Source organism: Vigna angularis, chromosome 2 (genome assembly GCF_016808095.1).
Source record: "Vigna angularis cultivar LongXiaoDou No.4 chromosome 2, ASM1680809v1, whole genome shotgun sequence".
NCBI classification, from domain to species: Eukaryota; Viridiplantae; Streptophyta; class Magnoliopsida; order Fabales; family Fabaceae; genus Vigna; species Vigna angularis.
The window spans coordinates 34,655,227-34,676,729 of NC_068971.1; the positions used below are offsets into that span (position 1 = coordinate 34,655,227).

Genomic DNA, 21,503 nt, shown 5'->3' on the forward strand with positions numbered 1-21,503 from the left:
CGCACGCCTGCGGAATTCATTCTGAACCCACTCGCAAACCCCCCTTGCGCTCTCACCATCGCATCCTCCACGTCCCGAGCGACCCTCATTGCCTCCGTTAAATCCGGCGGGTTCTGGATTCGAACTTGCCCCTTTATGTCCTCCCGCAGTTCGGCGAGGAAATATCCGAGTACTTGCTCCTCCGGTATGCCCCTCGTCTGTCCCGTCAATACCTCAAAGTTGCGCACAAATTCCTCCACCGTGCCCTCCTGTCTCAACGACGCCAACCTCTCGAACACCGTTCCTCTAAATCCCCCACCGAACCGGTTGATCATCGCGGCCTTCAAACCGTCCCAGGAGCGATTTCTTGCTTTCTCTTTCCAGAACGTAAACCAGTACGCTGCGCTTCCCTCCATACTCACATACGCGATTTCCACTTTGTCTTCATCGCTCATCACCTTCTGAATGTCGAAAAACCTTTCCGCTCTGTTGAGCCAACTCAAAGGCTCGTCTCCATCGAATGTCGGCAATTCAATCCTTTTCCGCCACAGCTTTTGTTCCTCGCCTCTGTTTCCATTTCCCCCATTCTCATTTTCCCGCACGACTTGGTGTCTGTTGTCGTTCACCGAACTGTCATCGGAACTCCCCTCCGGTGGATTAACGCGCGTACCTAAGACCCTCATAATTTGCTGCAAGTCTCGTCGTACAGCCGCTGACTCAGCCTTCATTCCCTCCATCGTGATCTCAATTGCCTCCAGTCTCACAACGGTATCGTTCTCCATCTTCGTTCACTTCTCGCAAAATTTGGATCCGGCAGGTCGGACCAAATTGATAGGTTTCTTGTTAAAGAAATCCTATCTCTCACTCAACAACTCTCGGAAACAGTACAGAGAGTGTGTATAACCTCTGATATTATTGACTTTCAAGAAAGAATGCAAGAATAGGAAGAACAATGGAAGCTTAACCTTCCCCAACAAGGATAACCAAATCCTGTTTTAGAAACTACTAACAGTCCAAAAGTCCCTCCCCTTATTCCCCTTAACTATTTATACAACCATCATTGTTCCCCCTTCCTAACTGTCAGACAGTTAGGCCAGCTAATGCAACTAACTACTCACATACTCTTCTTTCTCCTAACATACACCCTCATCATCCTATCAAGCAGCTTGATTATCACATATAAGTGTCATGTGAGTGACATCTCCAAATTTCAATTCACTAAGTAATTGTTTAAGCCACACAAGCTCGCAAGTAGCAGATGTCATAGCTCTATATTCTGCTTCTGTGCTGGACCTTGCCACAAAACTTTGCTTCTTACTTTTCCAAGATATCAGATTACCACCAATAGAGACACAATATCCAGAAGTAGACCTCCTATCAGAAGGGGAATCGGCCCAATTAGCATCTGAATAGCAAACGATTTTTGTATCGTTGTTAGGGCCATATAGCAAACCTTTTCCAGGTGATCCTTTAATATACTTCAGTATGCGAACAACTGCATCCCAATGGTCTTCACATGGGGAGTTTAGAAATTGACTCACCACACTAACTGCGAAGGAAATGTCAGGACGCGTAACAGTAAGATAGTTTAATTTACCATCTAATCTTCTGTACCGTTCAGGATCTGAGAAAGGCTCCCCCTGATTTGGTAGGAGTTTGATGTTAGGGTCCATAGGTGTCTCAACAGATTTACAGTTCATTAACCCTGTTTCCTCCAAGATGTCTAACGCATACTTCCTCTGAGATATGACAATACCATCATTGGATTGTGCTACTTCAATACCCAAAAAGTATCGGAGTTTGCCAAGATCTTTGGTTTGAAAATGATGACAAAGGTGTTGTTTCATCTGAGAGATGCCGAGATAGTCACTTCCTGTGAGAACAATATCATCGACATACACTATTAAGTAAATACATCCAGCACTTGAGTGGCGATAGAACACTGAATGATCCGCTTCACTGCAAGACATACCAAATTGTTGAACAACACAGCTGAATTTACCAAACCAGGCCCGAGGAGATTGTTTTAGACCATATAAGGATTTGCGAAGACAACATACCAATCCAGATGACTCCCCTGAGCAACAAAGCCAGGCGGTTGCTCCATATAAATTTCTTCATGCAAATCACCATTTAGGAAAGCATTTTTGACATCAAGTTGGTAAAGAGGCCATTGTCGAAGAGCGGCCATGGCAATGAATAGGCGAACAAAGGTCATTTTTGCCACTGGAGAAAAAGTATCACCATAATCCAAACCAAAAATCTGTGTGTAGCCTTTGGCAACCAGTCGAGCTTTCAGACGATCAATTGTGCCATCAGGGCCAACCTTGATAGCATACACCCACCTGCAACCAACAACAGACTTTCCAGATGGTAATTGGACAAGCTCCCAAGTTCCACTTTTCTGTAAAGCACTTAATTCATCCAGCATAGCTTGACGCTAGCCAGGATGAGTTAAGGCATCACCCACAGATTTAGGAATTGACACAGAAGAAATGGATGAGAGACAAGTGTAAAAAGATGGAGATGATCTGTGGTAACTAAGAACAGTATAATGGGGGGAAGGGTTACGGGTAGAGCGTATACCTTTACGGAGGGTAATAGGCAAGTCAGACTCATTTGTTGGAGCCGGAGGAGACACAGGAGGCGGCACTGGAAGTGAGTCATGAGGGAGACAATTGCGGCGACTATAAACCTGAAGGGGTGGTGGTGAAGGACGATCCTGTGGTGAATGAGAGTCTAAAGAAGGAGGAGACAAAATGAGTGGAGCATCACCAGGAGGATCACAGATAAGAGGAATATCAACAGTAACAGGGAGAGGGACAGAACTAGAAGATAGATGTGTAAAGTAAAAAGAAGATTCATCAAAAGTGACATCAGCAGAGATAAAGTGACGATTGAGGGAAGGGGAAAAACACTTATAGCCCTTTTGTGACCGTGGAAATCCTAAGAAGACACATTTGTGAGACCTAGGAGATAACTTATCAAGACCAGGACTAAAATCATGAACAAAACATGTAGACCCAAAAACTCTAAGAGGTAATGGATGTAGAGGGTCTTGAGGAAATAAGATAGAATGAGGGATTTTGTTCTCTAGGACGGAAGATGGCATGCGGTTGATAAGATAACGTGCCGTGAGAACAGCATCACCCCAAAAACGTGAGGGTACTTGACCATGAATGAAAAGGGTACGAGTTGTTTCAATAAGGTGTCTATTCTTGCGCTCAGCCACCCCATTTTGTTGAGGGGTATAAGCACATAAGGTTTGGTGAAGAATGCCATGAGAAGCCATAAAATGTTTAAACTGTTGAGAAAGGTATTCACGGCCATTATCACTGCGTAAAGTGCGAATAGAAACCCCAAACTGAGTTTTTATTTCATTGAAAAATAGAAAACAACTCAGAACGATTCTTCATGAGAAACAACCAAGTACATCTGGAATAGTCATCAATAAAGGTAACAAAATATTGAAATCCTAAAGTTGACTTAACACGACTAGGTCCCCAAATATCAGAATGAACCAATGAAAAGGAGGATGACGCTCGTTGTGAAACACTACGAGGAAAGGAACTAGGAGTATGTTTACCTAACTGACAAGACTCACACGACAAACTTGGTAATTTGGACAAACTCGGAACAAGTTGCTGCAGTTTGGCAAGACTGGGATGACCTAACTGAGCATGAAGAAGGGATGGTGACTCCATGATTATGCCAGCATGTGGAGAAGGGCTGAGATGATATAGGCCATGAGACTCACATCCTGTGCCAATCATGTGTTTCGAACTCCGATCATGCAACCAAACAGAATCTTTGGTAAATGAAATAACACAATTAAGGGAACGAGTTAGACGACTTACGGACAATAAGTTAAAAGGAGACCCAGGGACATAAAGTACATTATCAATGGATATGGACGGAAAAATATGAACAGTACCAATACCATGAGATGAGACTCTAGACCCATCAGCCATCGTTACCGAGGGTAAATTATCCGGACATGACAAGGAAGAAAACAAGGACTTGTTACCAGTGATATGATCGGTGGCACCTGAGTCAAGGACCCAAGATCCGAGAGACTGAGTCAGACCAACAAAAGGAGTACCTGTGCGTATAACAGAAGCAGATGTAGTGGAACTAGAGTGCTGACGGTCCTCATACCATCTGAGAAATTCCTGAAAGACTACAGGGTTATTTATGGTATTTGATGAAGTAGGATGGTCTGCAGACGGTGATCGGGGAGGTGGATCAGAATTAGCCATTGCTATAGGTCGAGGAGGACGTCCATGAAACGCATAACATCTATCAATTTTGTGGCCTAGCTTGCCACAATGGTCACATTTTGGACGTCCTTTACCTGGTTGGCGAGACCGACTCCGATCATCAAGTTGGGCAGCCATGGAGAGGGAGAAACCCTAAAAAAATCCAAAGTGCTCCGATTGACGCAACGACCACAGATCCAGAAAGAGGGCGAGGAGGCGATCACGACGGTTCTGATCGGCGGCGGAACTCTCCGGCGACGCGCCGGCACGCGCGGTGGGAAGCGGCGGCAGCGGTGACTGTTGCGGCGGCGCGTGGGTGGTTCGTTCGCCGCGATCTTTGTGGCATGGTGGTCGCCCGGTCGAGACGATTCCGATGGTGTGGTCGTTGGTCGATTCTGGAAATCCAGCGGCGGCGGTGGCGGCAGCGTCTGCAGCGACAGCGGCGGTGATGGGTACCGGAGACCGTGGAGTTGGCGGGAACTATTCCTGTGCTCTAGATACCATGTTGAATATAGTGAAGAAGAGTAGGAGAAATCTCCCTTATGTGTTTAGCATACACATAGGGTAGTTTATTTATAATGTAAGATAAGGGTTAAACCCTAAATATAGAATGGGCTAAGCCCAATTAACAGAAACACACAACTTAACATCTAACATAGAGTCTCTTTTGAAATGGCAGTTTAATGAATGTACTGAGTAGACATGTCAAAGTGAGTCAACCCGGCTCACATTGCCTCACCACATATCTAGTTAAAAATGAATGAGCCTAACCTAGTTCTCTTTATGGTGAGCCAAAAATTTTACAACTTGACTCAACCCACCACAGGTTGGTAGATTAAGTAGGTTGGCTCACTAACCCATGTAAAAAATAAAAAAATATTTTTTTATTTTTATTTTTAAATATTCATATTTGTAAGTTATTCTGTAAAAGTAGGTTTCAATTTATTTCAATGAGTTTCTTGAATAATTTATAAAAAAATATAGAATAATGTTTCTCTATTTCTTCTAGTTACCATTTTTTTCCCTTCCCAATCAAAAGGGTTGTTGTACTGATTTTAATCAATATGCTAATGCTAATGCAAATTACCAAAGACATTATTGTGTGAACTTAACTTGGTTCTGGAAAAGAAAAATACATTTAGAGAGAACTTCTAAAAATACGTTATTATTTCTTAAAATATTTTATCAATCACAAACAAACATAGACTCTCTTTTTTTTTTCTCCTCTGCCACACTCCAAATTTTCTAACACATTCACGTTTTGCTAATTAATTCCCGCAGTTCCACACTTTTCACCTTCACAGTTTTTGCAAATTGTTGATTGAATGTGAATAGCTCTTCCTGCGAACCAAGCACTTATCCTAAAATATGTTTCTATTATTACAATAGACGCAATGGGTAAATAATGTTATCTTCAAAAGTTTGCAACCTGAACTCCACTACACAAGTCATATGAACGAACCAGGAAAAGAGAAAGGTACCTGAATGGGAGAGGAAGGTTGTGATGAAGAAAAAAGATGGAGAGGCTGGCAAGAAGAAGGAGATGAATAATGGAGGAGCAGCAATGCCGGCAAGCACTAATGCAGAGGAGCATGACATGATGCTGCAGACGTGGAGGGGCACCGACATGACACTGCAGATGCGGAGGAGCACTAACACCGACGAGCAGCAGACATGAAGCACACAAATTGTTCGGAACTGCTGAAATGTTTGATCTGTGTGGTGCGTATGAAATGAATCAGAGGCAAGGCAAGTTAGGGCTCACTTTGAAGCAGTCTGCGACCCTGGATTCTTATTGTCTTCAAACAGAGAGAGGGAAATTAAATTAATTATGTTAGTTAGTTTACCTATTTAATATTAAGTTTTTGTTTTTTTAATATAGGTGGGTTGTGGGTCAGCTCACTATAACCGGGTCAGCTCACTATAACCGGCTCGAACCTGCATAACCTGTGGGTTAAGTAAGCTGAATCCATTTTGACTCAATCGAAAAAAAAAAATTTCCCAACCTGGCCTGGCTTGAATCCATGATGAGCCAGGTTGGTTCATGGATTCCGGCTCACTTTGACATGTCTAGTTCTGAGATTTATATTATACTCATGCTACCCCTGTATGTTTGCAAGATTTAAATTTTCCATAACCCTGAAAACATTTCAGTGCTATGCTTTTCATGCATCTATATGTCCTGATCTACTCTTTGACATCATGAAATGACAGAACAAACTTTTGAGTTTTATTGCTTCTGATCATCCCTGTCATAACCCAAGTTCATTGGTCGCATGGTGGGAATTCATTCTATGATGTTCTCTTCTTTTTGTCAAACAGGACTAATGTATATTTTAATTTTGTTACTCAGGCTTCTAGAGTGTTAAAAATGGAGAGATACAGTTTGCAACATCTTTTGCAACACTTCTGTGGGATTACTGCAAACAAGGAGTATGTTGTCTTTACTTTTTGGAATTATCCCCTTCTTTTTAAGTGTCTTACTTAACTCTTTAACACAAGTTTTATAATTTCCTGTGGAATAACTATTCATTTTATTCTTATCAACACTCTGGAAGGTTGACTAGTCAACTCCTTGCAGATACCAGAATGCAGATTGGAGATTACGCCCTCTTCCTGATGTGATGCTGAGGTGCAACTGTGTTTTAAACTTATCACATTGTTGATTCTTCCCATGGTTTAGGTTTTGACCTGCTTTTAGATGTGTATTAGTTTAATTTATTATCCAATAATAAACAAAGGGTATGTGATCCAGGTTTTGGGGGACACAGATCTAATAAGTTATCTTGTTCTCTGTACTCAGTTGGGGATGATCTGTAGTTGATGTTAGACCGAGAGTTTGGAATTTATATGATCACGTTGACATAAGTTTCATTATGAAGCTTTTAGTCATTAGTTACTACCCACAAAACTCAAGGATTCAGTGAGCTTAGTGACTCAGACAAGAGCACCAATGAGCTAACTGTTGATCTTTCTTTTTTTAAAAGATGTGACTAGAAGTGTCATGCACATGGGAATCACTTCCTAGAAATTTTCCCTATGAATTTTCCTTAGAAGTACCTGGGTGCTTAGTAACAAGGGAATAATGGGATGTGGAGAACATGCATTAGGATTATAAATATATTCAATGGACTAGGAGATATTTAGAATTATGTAATCATAAAGGGATAAAACTCATTTTCCATACTATGAAATTATGGGAAAGGCAATTCAACATAGATCAATAGAAATGACTTTGATTATAGGGAATCAACCTGGACAAAGTCGGGGACTCATCTAGGTTCAACCTGCACAAATGTCTAGCTCTCCCTTCTTGGGAGGTGCACTCCAATACTGTGAAGTGTCCTGCAGCACATGTCCTGAAGTCTGCTTGCTTGTCTAATCTGTAGCACCCCTAAGTCCAATTTCCACGCCGCAGCCTTGACTGTTCCATCTAGAGTAGAGTGTCACAAAATGAATGTTAGAGGAAAATTCAAACTGGACTTTGGAAACTCAAGCCGGTAACTGAAACTTGGCTATTGGAAATATATTAATCCACCACTAAAGCAGATATATTTTATTGATGTTTACCTTTTGTAATTTAATATAAACCTGCTCATGTGACTATACTATTAACTCACTGGTTTTAAACCAGTATCTTGTCTGATTTAATTACTGGTCTGCTTTTAAAAAACTCGTATTAAGTGTTAGTTGTTAAGAGAAGTGTTGTGGAAGTCTTTGGAAAGGGAACTTGTTTGTGATTTCGTGTACAAGACTTGTATAGATGTGGTAACTACCTTGAGTTTTTACTTCAATATTTTGGATGTGCTTAACAATGATATATATGAAAGATTATCCCTAAATGCATCACTTCTGCTGATTATATAGCTCTGAATTTGATTGAGGATTCAAGGGAAAGGGTTAGGTTTAGGCTTGAATTTTGGAGAGATATTGGAATCAAAGGCTTTTACTCGAGTGGTTAAGAATAAGACAGAGTACATGCATTGCAAATATAGCAAGAAATAAGAGGAAAATAGCTTGGGATGTAAATCTTGGAGATTAAGAATGATGGGAAATTTAATGAAATCAAACACAGGATACAAGCTGAGTGTTTAAAATGAAGAAAGGCATCCAAGGTTGTTTGTGACCATTGAAAAGAGACAAATCAAGAAGGCATATGATGAATTTCATGTGTTTAGACCACATTGTGTTGGAGGTTCCTCCATTAAGCATGACAACCCTCCGAGTCTCTTTTCCTTTGACACTTCCAATAGAGATGTTTTCTCTCCCTAAGATTTCTATCTTGGTTAGGTCACATTCATGGTTCAGACCATGTAAAAATTTAAAGATTCTTCCTCTTTCAACAACTTTAACATGTGGGGCAGCATTTGTTTTTTTTATCTTCAAATGTTGGTACTGATCTAGTTTTATCCACAGCCCATTCAAAGTTTCGTGATATTTTCATAGAGAGAGAACCTTGTTTGGTGTGAAACTGATAGGTTTCTGTTAGGAATCTTTAGTGTAAGAACCTAACCGTCACCCTCACCATTGATATGCACTCACACAAGACAGAAAGAATCAAACAATGGGTATGTTATTCACAGTAACAATCACTGAGTACCAAGTGTAACTCGAGGGCCTAACCCCTCTCACCAGGTTCGAAACTGGTATGTACAAAGTATACAATTGACTAACTCCCCTCCTACAAAATTACAAAAGGTTTAAATTTATAGGCCCCTTGCCCGCCTTCTCCAACTGTTCCACCGCCCTATCTTATATCCTATCAGTTTCTTAGTATGAAACCTATCTAAACACAACACTAACACACACCAAACAATCAAGAAAGATAGCGAAACAAAGTATTCTGTATTGATCTCTTCAGTCTGTACAACCCAAAACCTCCAAGGGAGCCTAATTCCCCCTCCACAGGATAAATGAGTCCTGTCTATACAATGAATGTTCAAAAACTCCCCTTTACAAAGAATACCCCAGCTCTTTATAAGAGCTCTTTTCCCGCCCCCTAACTATTAACAGTTAGGCTTCATTAACTCTCCTGACCTCCTCATTCCCTCTTCTCTTTCTCTCATAGACTCTCCATATCCTATCAGAAACACCTTGCTTTAAATGTAATATCAAACAGCAAAATCCTTTTCCAAAAGGTGTTATTTAAGTCACCCCAAATTTCTTTAGCAGAAGAATAAAACATATAATTTTGAATTATCTTGGGAACCCTTGAATGCCACATTCAAGTCATGATAAGTGAATCTTCGTTAGCTAGCACAAATCTCAAAATTAGGTTCATTTAACCTCGGTCCTCCACCATCAATGTGGTATGATCTTGACCATCCTTTTAGAATCCTCTGAATGTTCCGGCTTTATCGCAAATAATTTTGGCGTCAAATTGGTAGGAGTCCACTACATTTGGAAGATCATTTGGATCCATAGGAGTAAATGTAGCCTTAACCATTGAGAAAATAAAAGAGCAAACTGCAAAGGGAAAAAGGAAATATTTGCAAGGGAGTAAAAGACTCAAATCTACTGAAAAATGGAGTCGAACAAGATGACACCATCCCTTGGGGATGGACTTAGGGGGCTTCTGCAAGCCTATATGTGGCGGCAGTGGTGATAGGTGGGTGTGGTTGGAATAGGGTGCTTGGGCTACATCTGCTGACACTATTGTGGCGTGTGGTGTTTTTTAAGGTGACACAACTACCAACATTGTGATCTCTAGTGTGAGACGCACCTTTTTATCCTACCACTGTCTTCGAGGATGGTGGCTGTGGCAACAATAGAGAGCCTAAGATCTGGAGCTGTGATACCAACTTGAATAGTGAGAGGGAATACAGAAATATTTTAGTAATTACAATCATGCTAATTACATTCTCAACCTCTATTTATGACAATCATATTCTCTTTAAAAAAGAAATATAAAAAAAGAAGTGAAATATGAATAAATATGTAGATTCTAGAGACATTTTCCTACTTACTGGGGAGATAGTAGGGTATTTTTATCCTAATAATTCCCTATTTACAACATTATCTGTAGTTTTTCTGCTAATCACAGTCCATCTATGTGTGAAAATATTAATTTGATTAGTCTAAGGTCTTATGCAATATTGACTTGTATATTAAGCTTGTGATTTTTATAACTACAATCTAATGAACTATTTTTCTGATTATAGATATGGCAGAGAGGATACACACTATCTGCTCTATATATATGATTTAATGAGGATCAAATTGTTTACATTGTCTAAGGAGTCTGAAGGTTGTGATAATCCTCTACTGGAGGTAAGTTGATACCAACCAACTAATTGACCATGCAATCTATCAATTAGTTTATATGATTATTAGATGCTCCTTTTTCCCTTGGTTTATTTGGTCCGAAATATTTTAACTTTCAAGCTTACTTAAACTAACTAGTCATTATTTCAATCATAGATAGTTGAAAAACAAGCATTAAAGGGAAATTATCCAAGCTAAACTAGTTAATATTTCAATCTTAGATAGTCAGAAAGGGAGCATTAAAAAGGAATAATCTGAATATTATTGCTTGGTTAGGAATACAATCATGATTCTACTTATGTATGGTTGTTGATACCCAATAATAAAACTCTGAATAATTAAAGACACTCAATCTCTGTTCTAAATTAGTGCTAATTGGTAGACAAATATTTGGTCGTGTTAAGAAGTAGATTTTAAGCCTAACTTACTACAAAATCAGCTTATAAGGTGAGGTTTGCACCCACTTATATATTATGAAGTTGTTTTATCCCTAGTTAATGTGGGATTTTCAACACACACTCCTCCTCACGTTGAGGTATATACAATCTCAAGCGTGAAACTAAACATTAATGGATGATCCGATAGTGAGTCGAAAAAAATTCAAACCCGAGCTGATCCACCACAGGTTAGTAGGTTAAACGAGTTGATTCACTGACTCACTTAATGGAGGAAATGTTGTCAGTTGGGAGTTGGTCTATATAATTAGACTAATCAGTTCCTTGGAGGAGAGCATGATAATTTTGTAGATTGAGCTTTAGCTCTTTGTGAAGGGGAAACCCTTGGAGGAGAGAGTGCTCTCCTATTTTGTGTTATTTTCAGTCTTCTCAATAAAAAATATTACTCTTCTTTCTCTTTTTAATTCTAGGTTCCTAATAATTGGTCCGACCTGTCGGATCAAGGAGGGAAAACATGGAAGGAAGCTACAATACTTTGGAGAGGGGGACCAACGAACTGGATATAAGGATGGCAACATGGAGAGGACTTAGGCAAGAGATGAGGAAAGGTTTCACTTAAGAATTAAACTGTGAAATAATTCTAAAGGGCGTGATTGATCCCTCTCATAATCTTCTATTTATAAGAATAAATTGATACAAGAGTACATGATAAATAGGGTAACCCAAGACACAATATAATCATGATAAATAGAGTAGTAACCCTTGACACAATATAATCATTATGAATAGGGTAAATATCCTAACACTCCCCCTCAATCTGGAGCATACAAATTGTATGTACCAAGCTTGGAACAAATAAACTCAACCCGAGGATCCCTTAATGACTTGGTCAACACATCTGCGAGTTGATCGTTTTACCCAACAAACTCAATACAAATTTCTTTAGTCAACAACTTTTCACGAACAAAATGACAATCAATTTCTATATGTTTAGTCCTCTCGTGAAAAACTAGATTTGATACAATGTGGACAGCAGCATGATTGGGCTTGATTGATCCCTCTCATAATCTTCTATTTATAAGAATAAATTGATACAAGAGTACATGATAAATAGGGTAACCTAAGACACAATATAATCATGATAAATAGAGTAACCCTTGACACAATATAATCATTATAAATAGGGTAAATATCCTAACACTCTCCCTCAAGCTGGAGCATACAAATTGTATGTACCAAGCTTGGAACAAATAAACTCAATCCAAGGACCCTTAATGACTTGGTCAACACATCTGCGAGTTGATCGTTTTACCCAACAAACTCAATACAAATTTCTTTAGTCAACAACTTTTCACGAATAAAATGACAATCAATTTCTATATGTTTAGTCTTCTCGTGAAAAACTAGATTTGATGCAATGTGGACAACAACATGATTATCGCAATACATCTTCATAGTATGGATGTCAAAAAAGTTAAGTTCTTGAAGGAATTGTTTCATCCATATAAGTTCACATGTTAGTGATGTCATTGTCCTATACTTGGCTTCAGCTATTGATCGAGCTACTACATTCTATTTCTTACTTTTCTATGAAATAATGTTTCCTCCTAGGAAAACACAGTATCTTGTAGTAGATCGTCTATCAATAGGCGAACCTGCCCAATCTACATCACAATACCCATAGACTTGAATGCTTCCTTTATCTTCATATAACAATCCTTGCCTGAGAGCCTTTTTGACATACCTTAGAATGCGAATGAGAGCATTCCAATGGTCAACACGTGGAGCCTGCATGAATTGACTGATCACTCCAATTGTAAATGTCTACACAAGTCTCTTTCAGTTGAGATATTCCGACAACATCATTTCCTGTAATGACAATATCATCAACATAGACTATTAAGTAAACACATTTCCCAAGAGAAGAATGACAGTAAAAGATTGAATAGTTTGCTTCACTGTGTTTTAGACCAAATTTTTGAACAATGGAGCTACACTTTCCAAACCAAGCACGTGGTGATTGCTTGAGGCCATATAGAGATTGATGCAATTTGCATAACATACCAGACTCCCCCTGAGCAACAAACCTAGGAGGTTGCTCCATATAAACTTCTTTCTCAAGATCACCATGTAGGAAGACATTCTTGATATCCAATTGATGAAGTGGCCAATAACGAATGGCTGTCACGGCAAAGAAGAGGCGAATAGTAGTCATCTTGACTACAAGAGAGAAAGTGTCACAATAATCAAGACCATAAACCTGAGTGTAACCTTTTGCAACAAGTCGGGCTTTGAGCCGATCAATTTCACCATCAGGGTCGACTTTAACTACATACACCCATCGGCAACCAACCGCCTTTTTGCCAGGGGAAGGGGCACCGTCTCCCAAGTAATATTGTGGTCAAGAGCGTGCATTTTTGCAATCATAGCTTGTCGCCGTCCAGGATGATCAAGTGCTTCTTTCACATTCTTGGGTATAACTACAAAAGACACTGAGGATAAAAAAGAAAAATAGGAGAGTGACAATTGATGATAGCTAAGAAAATTATAAATGGGATGAGGGTTTCGAGTGGAACGAGTACCTTTTCTGAGGGCAATAGGCGATGCTGAATCATTTGCACCAGGACGCGTGGGAAGAGGTGACGAGGGAGAAGAATTTAAAGTTGGAGATTCACCATTTTCTTGGGGATGTGGACTATCCATTGGGGCCCTGTGTGGGATGAAAAAATAAGTGGAGGCAGTGCTGTCAGTTGGGAGTTGGTCTATATAATTAGACCAATCAGTTCCTTGGAGGAGAGGATGATAATTTTGTAGATTGAGCTTTATCTCTTCGTGAAGGGGAAACCCTTGGAGGAGAGAGTGTTCTCCTATTTTGTGTTCTTTTCAGTCTTTTCAATAAAAAAATATTACTCTTTCTCTTTTCAATATTGGGTTCCTAATAGATTACTACTTTGGGTGTAGTTGGATTTGATTAATGAAGAATTGATCAAAATTGTTTTCTATAATTGACACTTTTTCTAATGAAATAAAAAACTCAAGTTGATATATTCATTCATATTTTACATAATTATAATGCTTGTTAAAATTACTTATGCTTTTGAGGGAATGCTATCCTAACATGTTATCATCAATTCTTAATGATTTGGTTCCTGTCTTTGTCTTTCTCTCACTTTTCTATGTAAGGTCTTACTCTATGTTCATTTGCCATTTAGACGACCCGTGACATGTTCTTGTATAACAAAGGAATTAGCATCAAATGTTACAAAACAATTTAAAGAGCAATATTTTTTTAAAGAGACTAAATTGTAAGCACAATTGGAATGTACGAGCAAATTAAGATTGAATCCATGAGAATTTTTTGAAAATAGATAAATGAGAATGAAGATCTATTACCAGAAATATGACCAGGGACACCTAAGTCAAGTATCCATTGTTGAAAAACAGTTAGTGCCGAAGAAGATTCTACTTGATGGTTGAATTTTTTCATATTTAAGTCTCAAATACACTTGGCACTCATCATCTGAAAATTTGGACAATCCTTTGCATCTTGCTTTCTTGTTTTTCCATGTGCCAAGAGTCTCTCCCAAAAACATGGATTAGCCTGAAGTTGATGATGACTGCATAGTCAACATCTGTGTAAGGCTTTCATGGTCAAATTCCCACCTTTTTTGAATAAGAGGCCTCTCCATAGTGTGAATTTCAAATACAGGAGAGTTTTATCAACAGATTGGCCACTAGCTTTGCCCTTTGGTTCATGATGAGTTGGCTTACAGTTGAAAATAAGAATGATTTTATTATTCTCAATCATATCAATTACATTCTCCTTTGCTCTATTTGTAACAATCTAATCTTCTAAAATAGGAAAATAGGGAAACAAAATAATCTAGAAGATTACACATCTATTTTCTCTAATTAGGAAGATTCTATAGATATCTTCTTTAATTAAGAAGATATTTCCTCTAATTACAACACTTACAACACTAACAAATGCTAGCTCTCGTTGAGTCTCTGTCAAATATCTCAATTTCCGTACCAATAGCTGATTTTGCAATCAATCTGTCCCCTAATTAGTGCTAATTATAGTAGTATTCTTTCCAAGTTTAATAACTTATTAACAACATAGATCTTTAATCAAAACGCAGAACAACACTAAAGAATGGCTGGCTTAATGAATCTTATCTTTCAGCCTTTTAACCAGAATTCCATTCACTTACAGGTTTATAAGCGCAGTTATGATATCTGCAAGCAGTTATATGAGAAGGACCTGCTGACAGAAAACTCGTTCCTTCATTTATATGGGTTTGTTGCTTTTTCTCTATTGTCAATCTTTAATTACTTCAGCATTCTTTATTAGTAGCAACTTTTTCAAACTACAATTCTGCCACTTCTATGTAAAATGAGTTTTGAAGTATTTTTGTTGAATTTATTACTGTTTTCTATGAAGGTTGCGAAGGGCTGGTTTTAATGCTCAGCAGCTTGCTGTTGTTTCAGTAAGTTTCCCTTTGACTTTGTTAAATAAATACTCAACATTTATTTTATAAACATTCTATAGGGATATATAGTATTTGATCTAGAGGAAATTGAGTATCTTTTATTTTTGTGTAATTAATGTAATTAGTCTATGTACATAAACTTCATGGTGCATTCAAATACACTGTTTCGGCACAATATGCCCCCTATTCTTCTGGCATTACACAAACTAAGAATGTTAGCATGTTTTTCTCTTGAATACCATTTTTTTTGTTGATATTGTAAGACCCCTGAAATGTATGTTATTATAAATATAAATATAGAACACAATAAATGTTGTGGGTAGTAAATGCTAGGTGTAAGCTAGAGTAGACGACTACTGATGAAAATGTGAGCACTAGATGACTTGGTAACTGGGGAATAGACTATATAAGTATTAGACAACCATAACAATAGAAGGACTAGAGGGATTAGATGATTCGATTTCATTGGGTGAAGACAACTAAATCATTGGGTGAGGCATAACAGATTTCATTGGTGATGGATTTGTACATGAAATATGTTATAAAGAGGTTATCATTTAGAGAATTATTAAGGAGAATATTGGGAATGTATTTATTATGGAAATTGTTATTATAGGAAAGATTTGGCAGTTAAAGAAAGACTAAGTAGGAAATAAGGTGCATACTGATATATAATATGGATATTTTTATATTTCTTAAGAGATAAAATCTTTGATGATACGAGAATGATTTTAGAAGATTATAGAGTGCATGAGAATTATCTTTAAGCTAATTTTCTTATTTTATCTACAAGGATATTACAAGGCTTATCCTTAAGGGTGGAGATTTTATAAGATTTTTTCTATGAAACATAAATAGAAAGGTAGGAAAAGTTTTATGATTATTAAAAGGATCACGTAAAATTTCTTAAGAGTATCTAGGATTTTAAAGATGAGAATGAAACCTATAAATATATATACTAAACATGTGAGTAAGGGTTCTAATTGGTGAGAAGAAACATGGATGAGTAGAAGGAAAAAGTAAGAGTAAGAGTCAAACGTAGGGAGAAGCTTTGAAGTTTAACGTACTCAATCTAAGTTAGGGAAGTTAATATTTAATCTGATTGTCTGATGAGTATCTATATGCATTGTCATGTTTGCGTTGATGAATTGATTGAATGTTTGATTTGTATGAGCATGTCTCCATGAATGCTATGAGACAAGATGGGCAGGTCCCCATGATTGCTATGGGTTTGGGTAGGTCCTCATGACTGCTATGAGATGGGAAGGTCCTCATGATTACTACAAGGCTTAAGCAGGTCCCCATGACTGCTATGGTGTCTGAGCAGGTCCCCATGACTGCTACGGTGTTTGAGCATGTCTCCATGAATGCTATGAGTGTGTGCATCCTGCATGAGTGCTTCTAGATATCTAAGATGATGTCTTGAGGCGAGTAGAGCTAGGGCCAGAGTGCCATAATCTATTGAATGATGTATTATGATATATGTGATATTTTGATAATTCTGATTGCAGTCTTTGTTATATTAGCATACTCTTGTGTTTGGTTGTGGTTTCCACTTACAATGATTGTATATATGCATGAGAGCATTGGAGCAAATGATGAAGCCGGTTTGGCTGCATAACAAGGATAGACGAGTGGAGAGTGGGATGATTCCGGTCTAGTAATTTAGTTTATAATTTTCTTTTATTCATGTCACTCAAATTTACTATATAAAGACAATTGATTTTGTTTTCCCAGTTTCAATAAAGGTCTTAAGATTTTACTAAAATTTATGTATTTGTTTATAAATAAATGGCTTTAAAAGTGTTAAGAAAAATTGGGATGTTACAAATCTGGGTAACCTAGCCATGTTCTCAGAATCACAATTTTCCTCAGAATCCTACAATTTTGGATGGTGTTGAAAAATGACGATAACTGTGGTCATCCGTAGCACATTAGTTGTGGCCACTTTTAGGGTGGTGGTTACTTTTGTTAGAATATGCTTAGAATAGGCTTTATTGAAAAGCTGTTTTGAGTTGTACCTATCTGTATCTAGTGTCCTAGAGGTGTCTATCGATCCCGCTCTGCTTGTCCTTGTTCTATCCAGTGAAGAAATTGTTGGCTTACCACTATATGCAACTGGCCATTACAGTTTGATTTCGTGACCACCATATTTGGAGCTTCTCTCCAAGCAACAAGGCAGAAACTGTCTCACGTACACCCACATGCAGCCTCTTTATCATGCGTCTCAAACAACCGTTGCCTGTGCACTGCTTTCCAACCACTAGAGAGCCATTGTGTTGCTGTGCTTGGGTTCATTGTCCTCTCTATGTTCCATTCCAACCCCTATTTGTCCCTTTTGTGAGGGTTGGTTGTTTGGCTCCCTTTTTGGCCGTATAGAGTTCTCATTATACCCTTCTTTTCTGGTCAGAAATGGCTGCTGGTTCCATCAAACTGTTTTTTCAGTTTCTCGCATCATTACGTTAGAAAAGCTTAATGGGAGAAATTGTCTTGGGAAGCATTCGTTGAGCATTGGTCAAGGGTTTCATGATCACTTGGAAAAAGATGTCAATGAGATCTCGTCAAAAAAAGTACTGCACAATAGCAAAAGTTAGACTTGCAACTTTGTGCTCTGTTGTGGCAAACTTTGGAACCCAATAACTGGGAATCCTGATAACTTTCAAATCATGCACAACCTTTTAGAAGAAGGCCCAGAGTTTTTATGCAAGTGATATACAGTGGCTGTATGGTTTTTCCCACAAGCTAACATTTAAACAAACAAATCGCAAAATGATGACTTTTATTGTTGAAGGTCAATATGCTTCTGAAGAATTGAAGATGTTAATTGAAGCTAATACCCTTAAAGTAATTAAAAAGGTTGTGGGAGTAGAAGATGACTTGGTAGGGAACATTCTCAATGCACATATTTGGCAAAGAATGGGTCATGTCCAGAAAATTTCTTCTCCATGAACTTCCTAACTAGACAACCAATATCTCAAAATTTGTGGTTCTTGGAAAGTTTTTTGACAAGGAATATCAAGAATATTTAAGATTGAAATCTAACAGCCTACCACAACCATCTACAAATCTCAGTTTGTCAAAAACTTGGATTTCACAATTTGTGGAAAGTCAAAGTTCATGGATAATTGACTCGTGCTTTTGATGATATTTCTAGTAATACCTCTTTGTCCTCTTTTCTTTCTTTTCCTAAACATTTTCATCTCATAACCTTGGTCAATAGATCTGCAAAATATGTGCATTGTGAATTAGTCGAGCTTTCTTTTCTCCTTCCACAAACATAAAATTTGTTCTCCTTGTTGGTGTATGTCCCTTCAATCTTATTTCCTTAAGTCAATTAACCAAGTTGTCAATGAAAGAATGATGTGAACTTTTGTCTGTCTCAATGAAATGTTAGATATTATTAGTCATAATATCTAACAATATCTTATATTTACTATATTTATGTGTATTTGCCACATTTTCCCTGTATGATTCTTCATTATAAAATATATTACCCTACAAGGGAGATTAACCCTATACCTAGTTTTCATTATATTAAACATGATATCTAGAGTTTAGGTTCTCTGTTTTTTTTTTCATCACAACTGCCATTGCACTGCAGCCACCGCCAGAGTCACCACTGTTGTCGCCAGTTACAGTTCAGACCGGCAGCCTGTTCATCTCGACCAGGCGACCACCACGCTGTTGAGATCATCGTTCTACCATTCACTCTTCTTTAAAACAAATGTTTTGTGCTTACACTAATGGCATTCAATGTCTTTATGGTGTTTGTCACTATCTTCTCACTATTGTTGCTCCTCGAAGTCATGGCCCAATGGCTGAATATTTGGTAAAATTCATGCTCTTCTTCACGACTTTAATGAGGTATTACCTCCTGCCTGTACTCCCACCCAAGAACTAGAGGAATGGTCAAAGTTCTTCAGCTTGTCAGCATAGGTTCCCCCCTGTTGTGTCCAATTTTACTTCTACTTGTTCCATCTTTTTGTGTGTGCCCAATAAACACATCATTGATATAGCTGCTTCCTCCAATGATTCCTTTGCTTTGGCATCTCAACCTAATGATCACAATCGCAAGCCAGGAAAGGGTCTTCACAAGTGTGACCAATGTCACAAGCTAGGCTACAAGATTGACAGGTGTTATGCATTACATGGTTGTTCTTCTTGATCTGCTGCAGTTGTCCAAACTAATCCTCCCTCACAATCATCTATTGTGGATCTTACTTCATCTTCTATTGCAGGCAAATATGCTATTTTTAATGAATTTCTCAAATGATACGAGGATCATCAAAACTCTAGTTCCAAACTTGGCATATACAATTTGTATACTCCAGTTTAAGGGGAAGTTTCAGAATAGGCATTATTTGAGAAACTGTTTTTGGTTGTACCTATCTATACCTAGGGTCTAGAGGTGCCTTTATTTTTTCTATTCTTTTGTCTATCTCTTCAGATTGATCTAACAGATTCTATATATAAATATAAGAACCTAAGAGAGTCTTGTACAAACTCTGAAATATATTATCTTTTTATTTTTCTCAAGTACTTTGTGTAGTAATATGGTTTAGATGGAGCATATATTTCTTGAGCAGTCTTTGCCTTGTGAGTTAACTTTTATGAGGGTGAAGTTAGGTCTAAAGTCCAGATTCTAAGACATATAGCTGCTTCTGCGTCAGATTTCTGTATGATTCACAACCATTATATTTCATATGAACTGCATGTCTCACAGGGGCTCTGGGAATGGCGTGATGATCTTGCACGTGCAGATGATGAGGGGCCTGGTTATGTATTGCCAAATAAAATTATTCTTGAAATTGGTAAATGAAATTTATGTAGACTTCTTCTCTATTGTCTTCTGTTTAATACGCAGTACTTTTGCACAGCAAACAACAATTCAGTTTCTGTTTTCCCATTTCAAAGCTAAGCAGATGCCTGTCATTATAAGCAATTTACGGAGAATAGTAGGAAGGTCAAAGCTCCCATATGTTGAGCGCAGCCTTGATGTCATTGTTAACATTGTCAGACATTCTATGCAAAATGCTGCTGCCTTTGAAGAGGCTGCACTACGTTTGAAGGAAGAACATGCGGCAAGTGTAAGTAGTATGTTGATCGGTTGAAACCTTGCTGAATGATGCATTATTTTTCTGTAGCATGTCTGCTTGGTAATTAATAGTGATTTGCATTGTTTTGAATAAATATTCTCGGTAATTTATCCTTTGCACTTATTCTTAATTATTAAGGGATCAAGATGAACTGGAATAATGTGACTTGCCACATCAAGCTGTATGCTGCTGACTGTTATCTTACTGTAGCACAAAAATAGTACCAATAAGAAAATAAAAATTGTTAGACTCAGGAGATTGCATACACAAATAGGGATAATTTTATTAATAATATTTCTGAGCAAAACCAGAATTAAAGGACAAATCCATAAATACAGGCCTAAGCCCTAACTGAGTTCTCTTAAGCACACTTTCAAATTCATAAACAACCTGCCTCATAACTGTCAGGCATAAAGATGTCAATAACTGCCTCATAATTTAAACAGTAACGACACTCTTCTGACATTAAATAATAATTGCTTCATGAAGAAATAACTATCTATTGTCACATAAGAAAGCAATTGCCTCGTACATATATTGTAGCCGCCTTCTGTAACTGCTTCATATTTTTTGGTTCTAAAATGGATGAAGTTAATCATTGGTACTTCTAACATTAAGTTGACTGGATCTGGTGATGTGATATCAATAAAATTATGAACATAGTTCCAATTGAACTTGGTTGGGTTTTAGTTGATGTAGTTGGATTAAGCTCTTTATCTTTTCTCATTTTGCGTTCACAATAATTTATAACAAAAAGAATAATGAGATAGTTTGTGAAAAGGGAAAGGTTTGAATTGAGCAAATCCACACAGCTATCTGATTTACATCTTTTAGAATATTTTATAGTTGTCTGTCCTGTAATTTCTTCGAATTACTTTTTCTCCTGTGTATTTGGCAGAGGAAAGAAATAAGATGAAACTAAATAGGTAGAGGGAAAATAAATGAGAAATAAAGGGAAAAGTAAAATTGTTTATTTAAATAGAACTAGGGAAGAGACGAGGAGAAAGATGCTGAGAT

The 21,503-nt window shown here is 37.9% G+C and overlaps 1 protein-coding gene across 1 annotated transcript in view; it reads left to right on the forward strand.

Moving 5' to 3' along the window:
* LOC108328967 (protein RRP6-like 2) overlaps positions 1 to 21,503 on the forward strand; it is a 34,917-nt gene that overhangs the window by 11,574 nt on the left and 1,840 nt on the right. Inside the window, exons 5-11 of the mRNA XM_017562902.2 lie at positions 6,592 to 6,671; positions 6,820 to 6,870; positions 10,400 to 10,508; positions 15,114 to 15,196; positions 15,342 to 15,387; positions 20,114 to 20,201; positions 20,305 to 20,477. Coding sequence (XP_017418391.1) covers positions 6,592 to 6,671; positions 6,820 to 6,870; positions 10,400 to 10,508; positions 15,114 to 15,196; positions 15,342 to 15,387; positions 20,114 to 20,201; positions 20,305 to 20,477 — 630 coding nt within the window. The remainder of the gene's footprint in view (positions 1 to 6,591; positions 6,672 to 6,819; positions 6,871 to 10,399; positions 10,509 to 15,113; positions 15,197 to 15,341; positions 15,388 to 20,113; positions 20,202 to 20,304; positions 20,478 to 21,503) is intronic.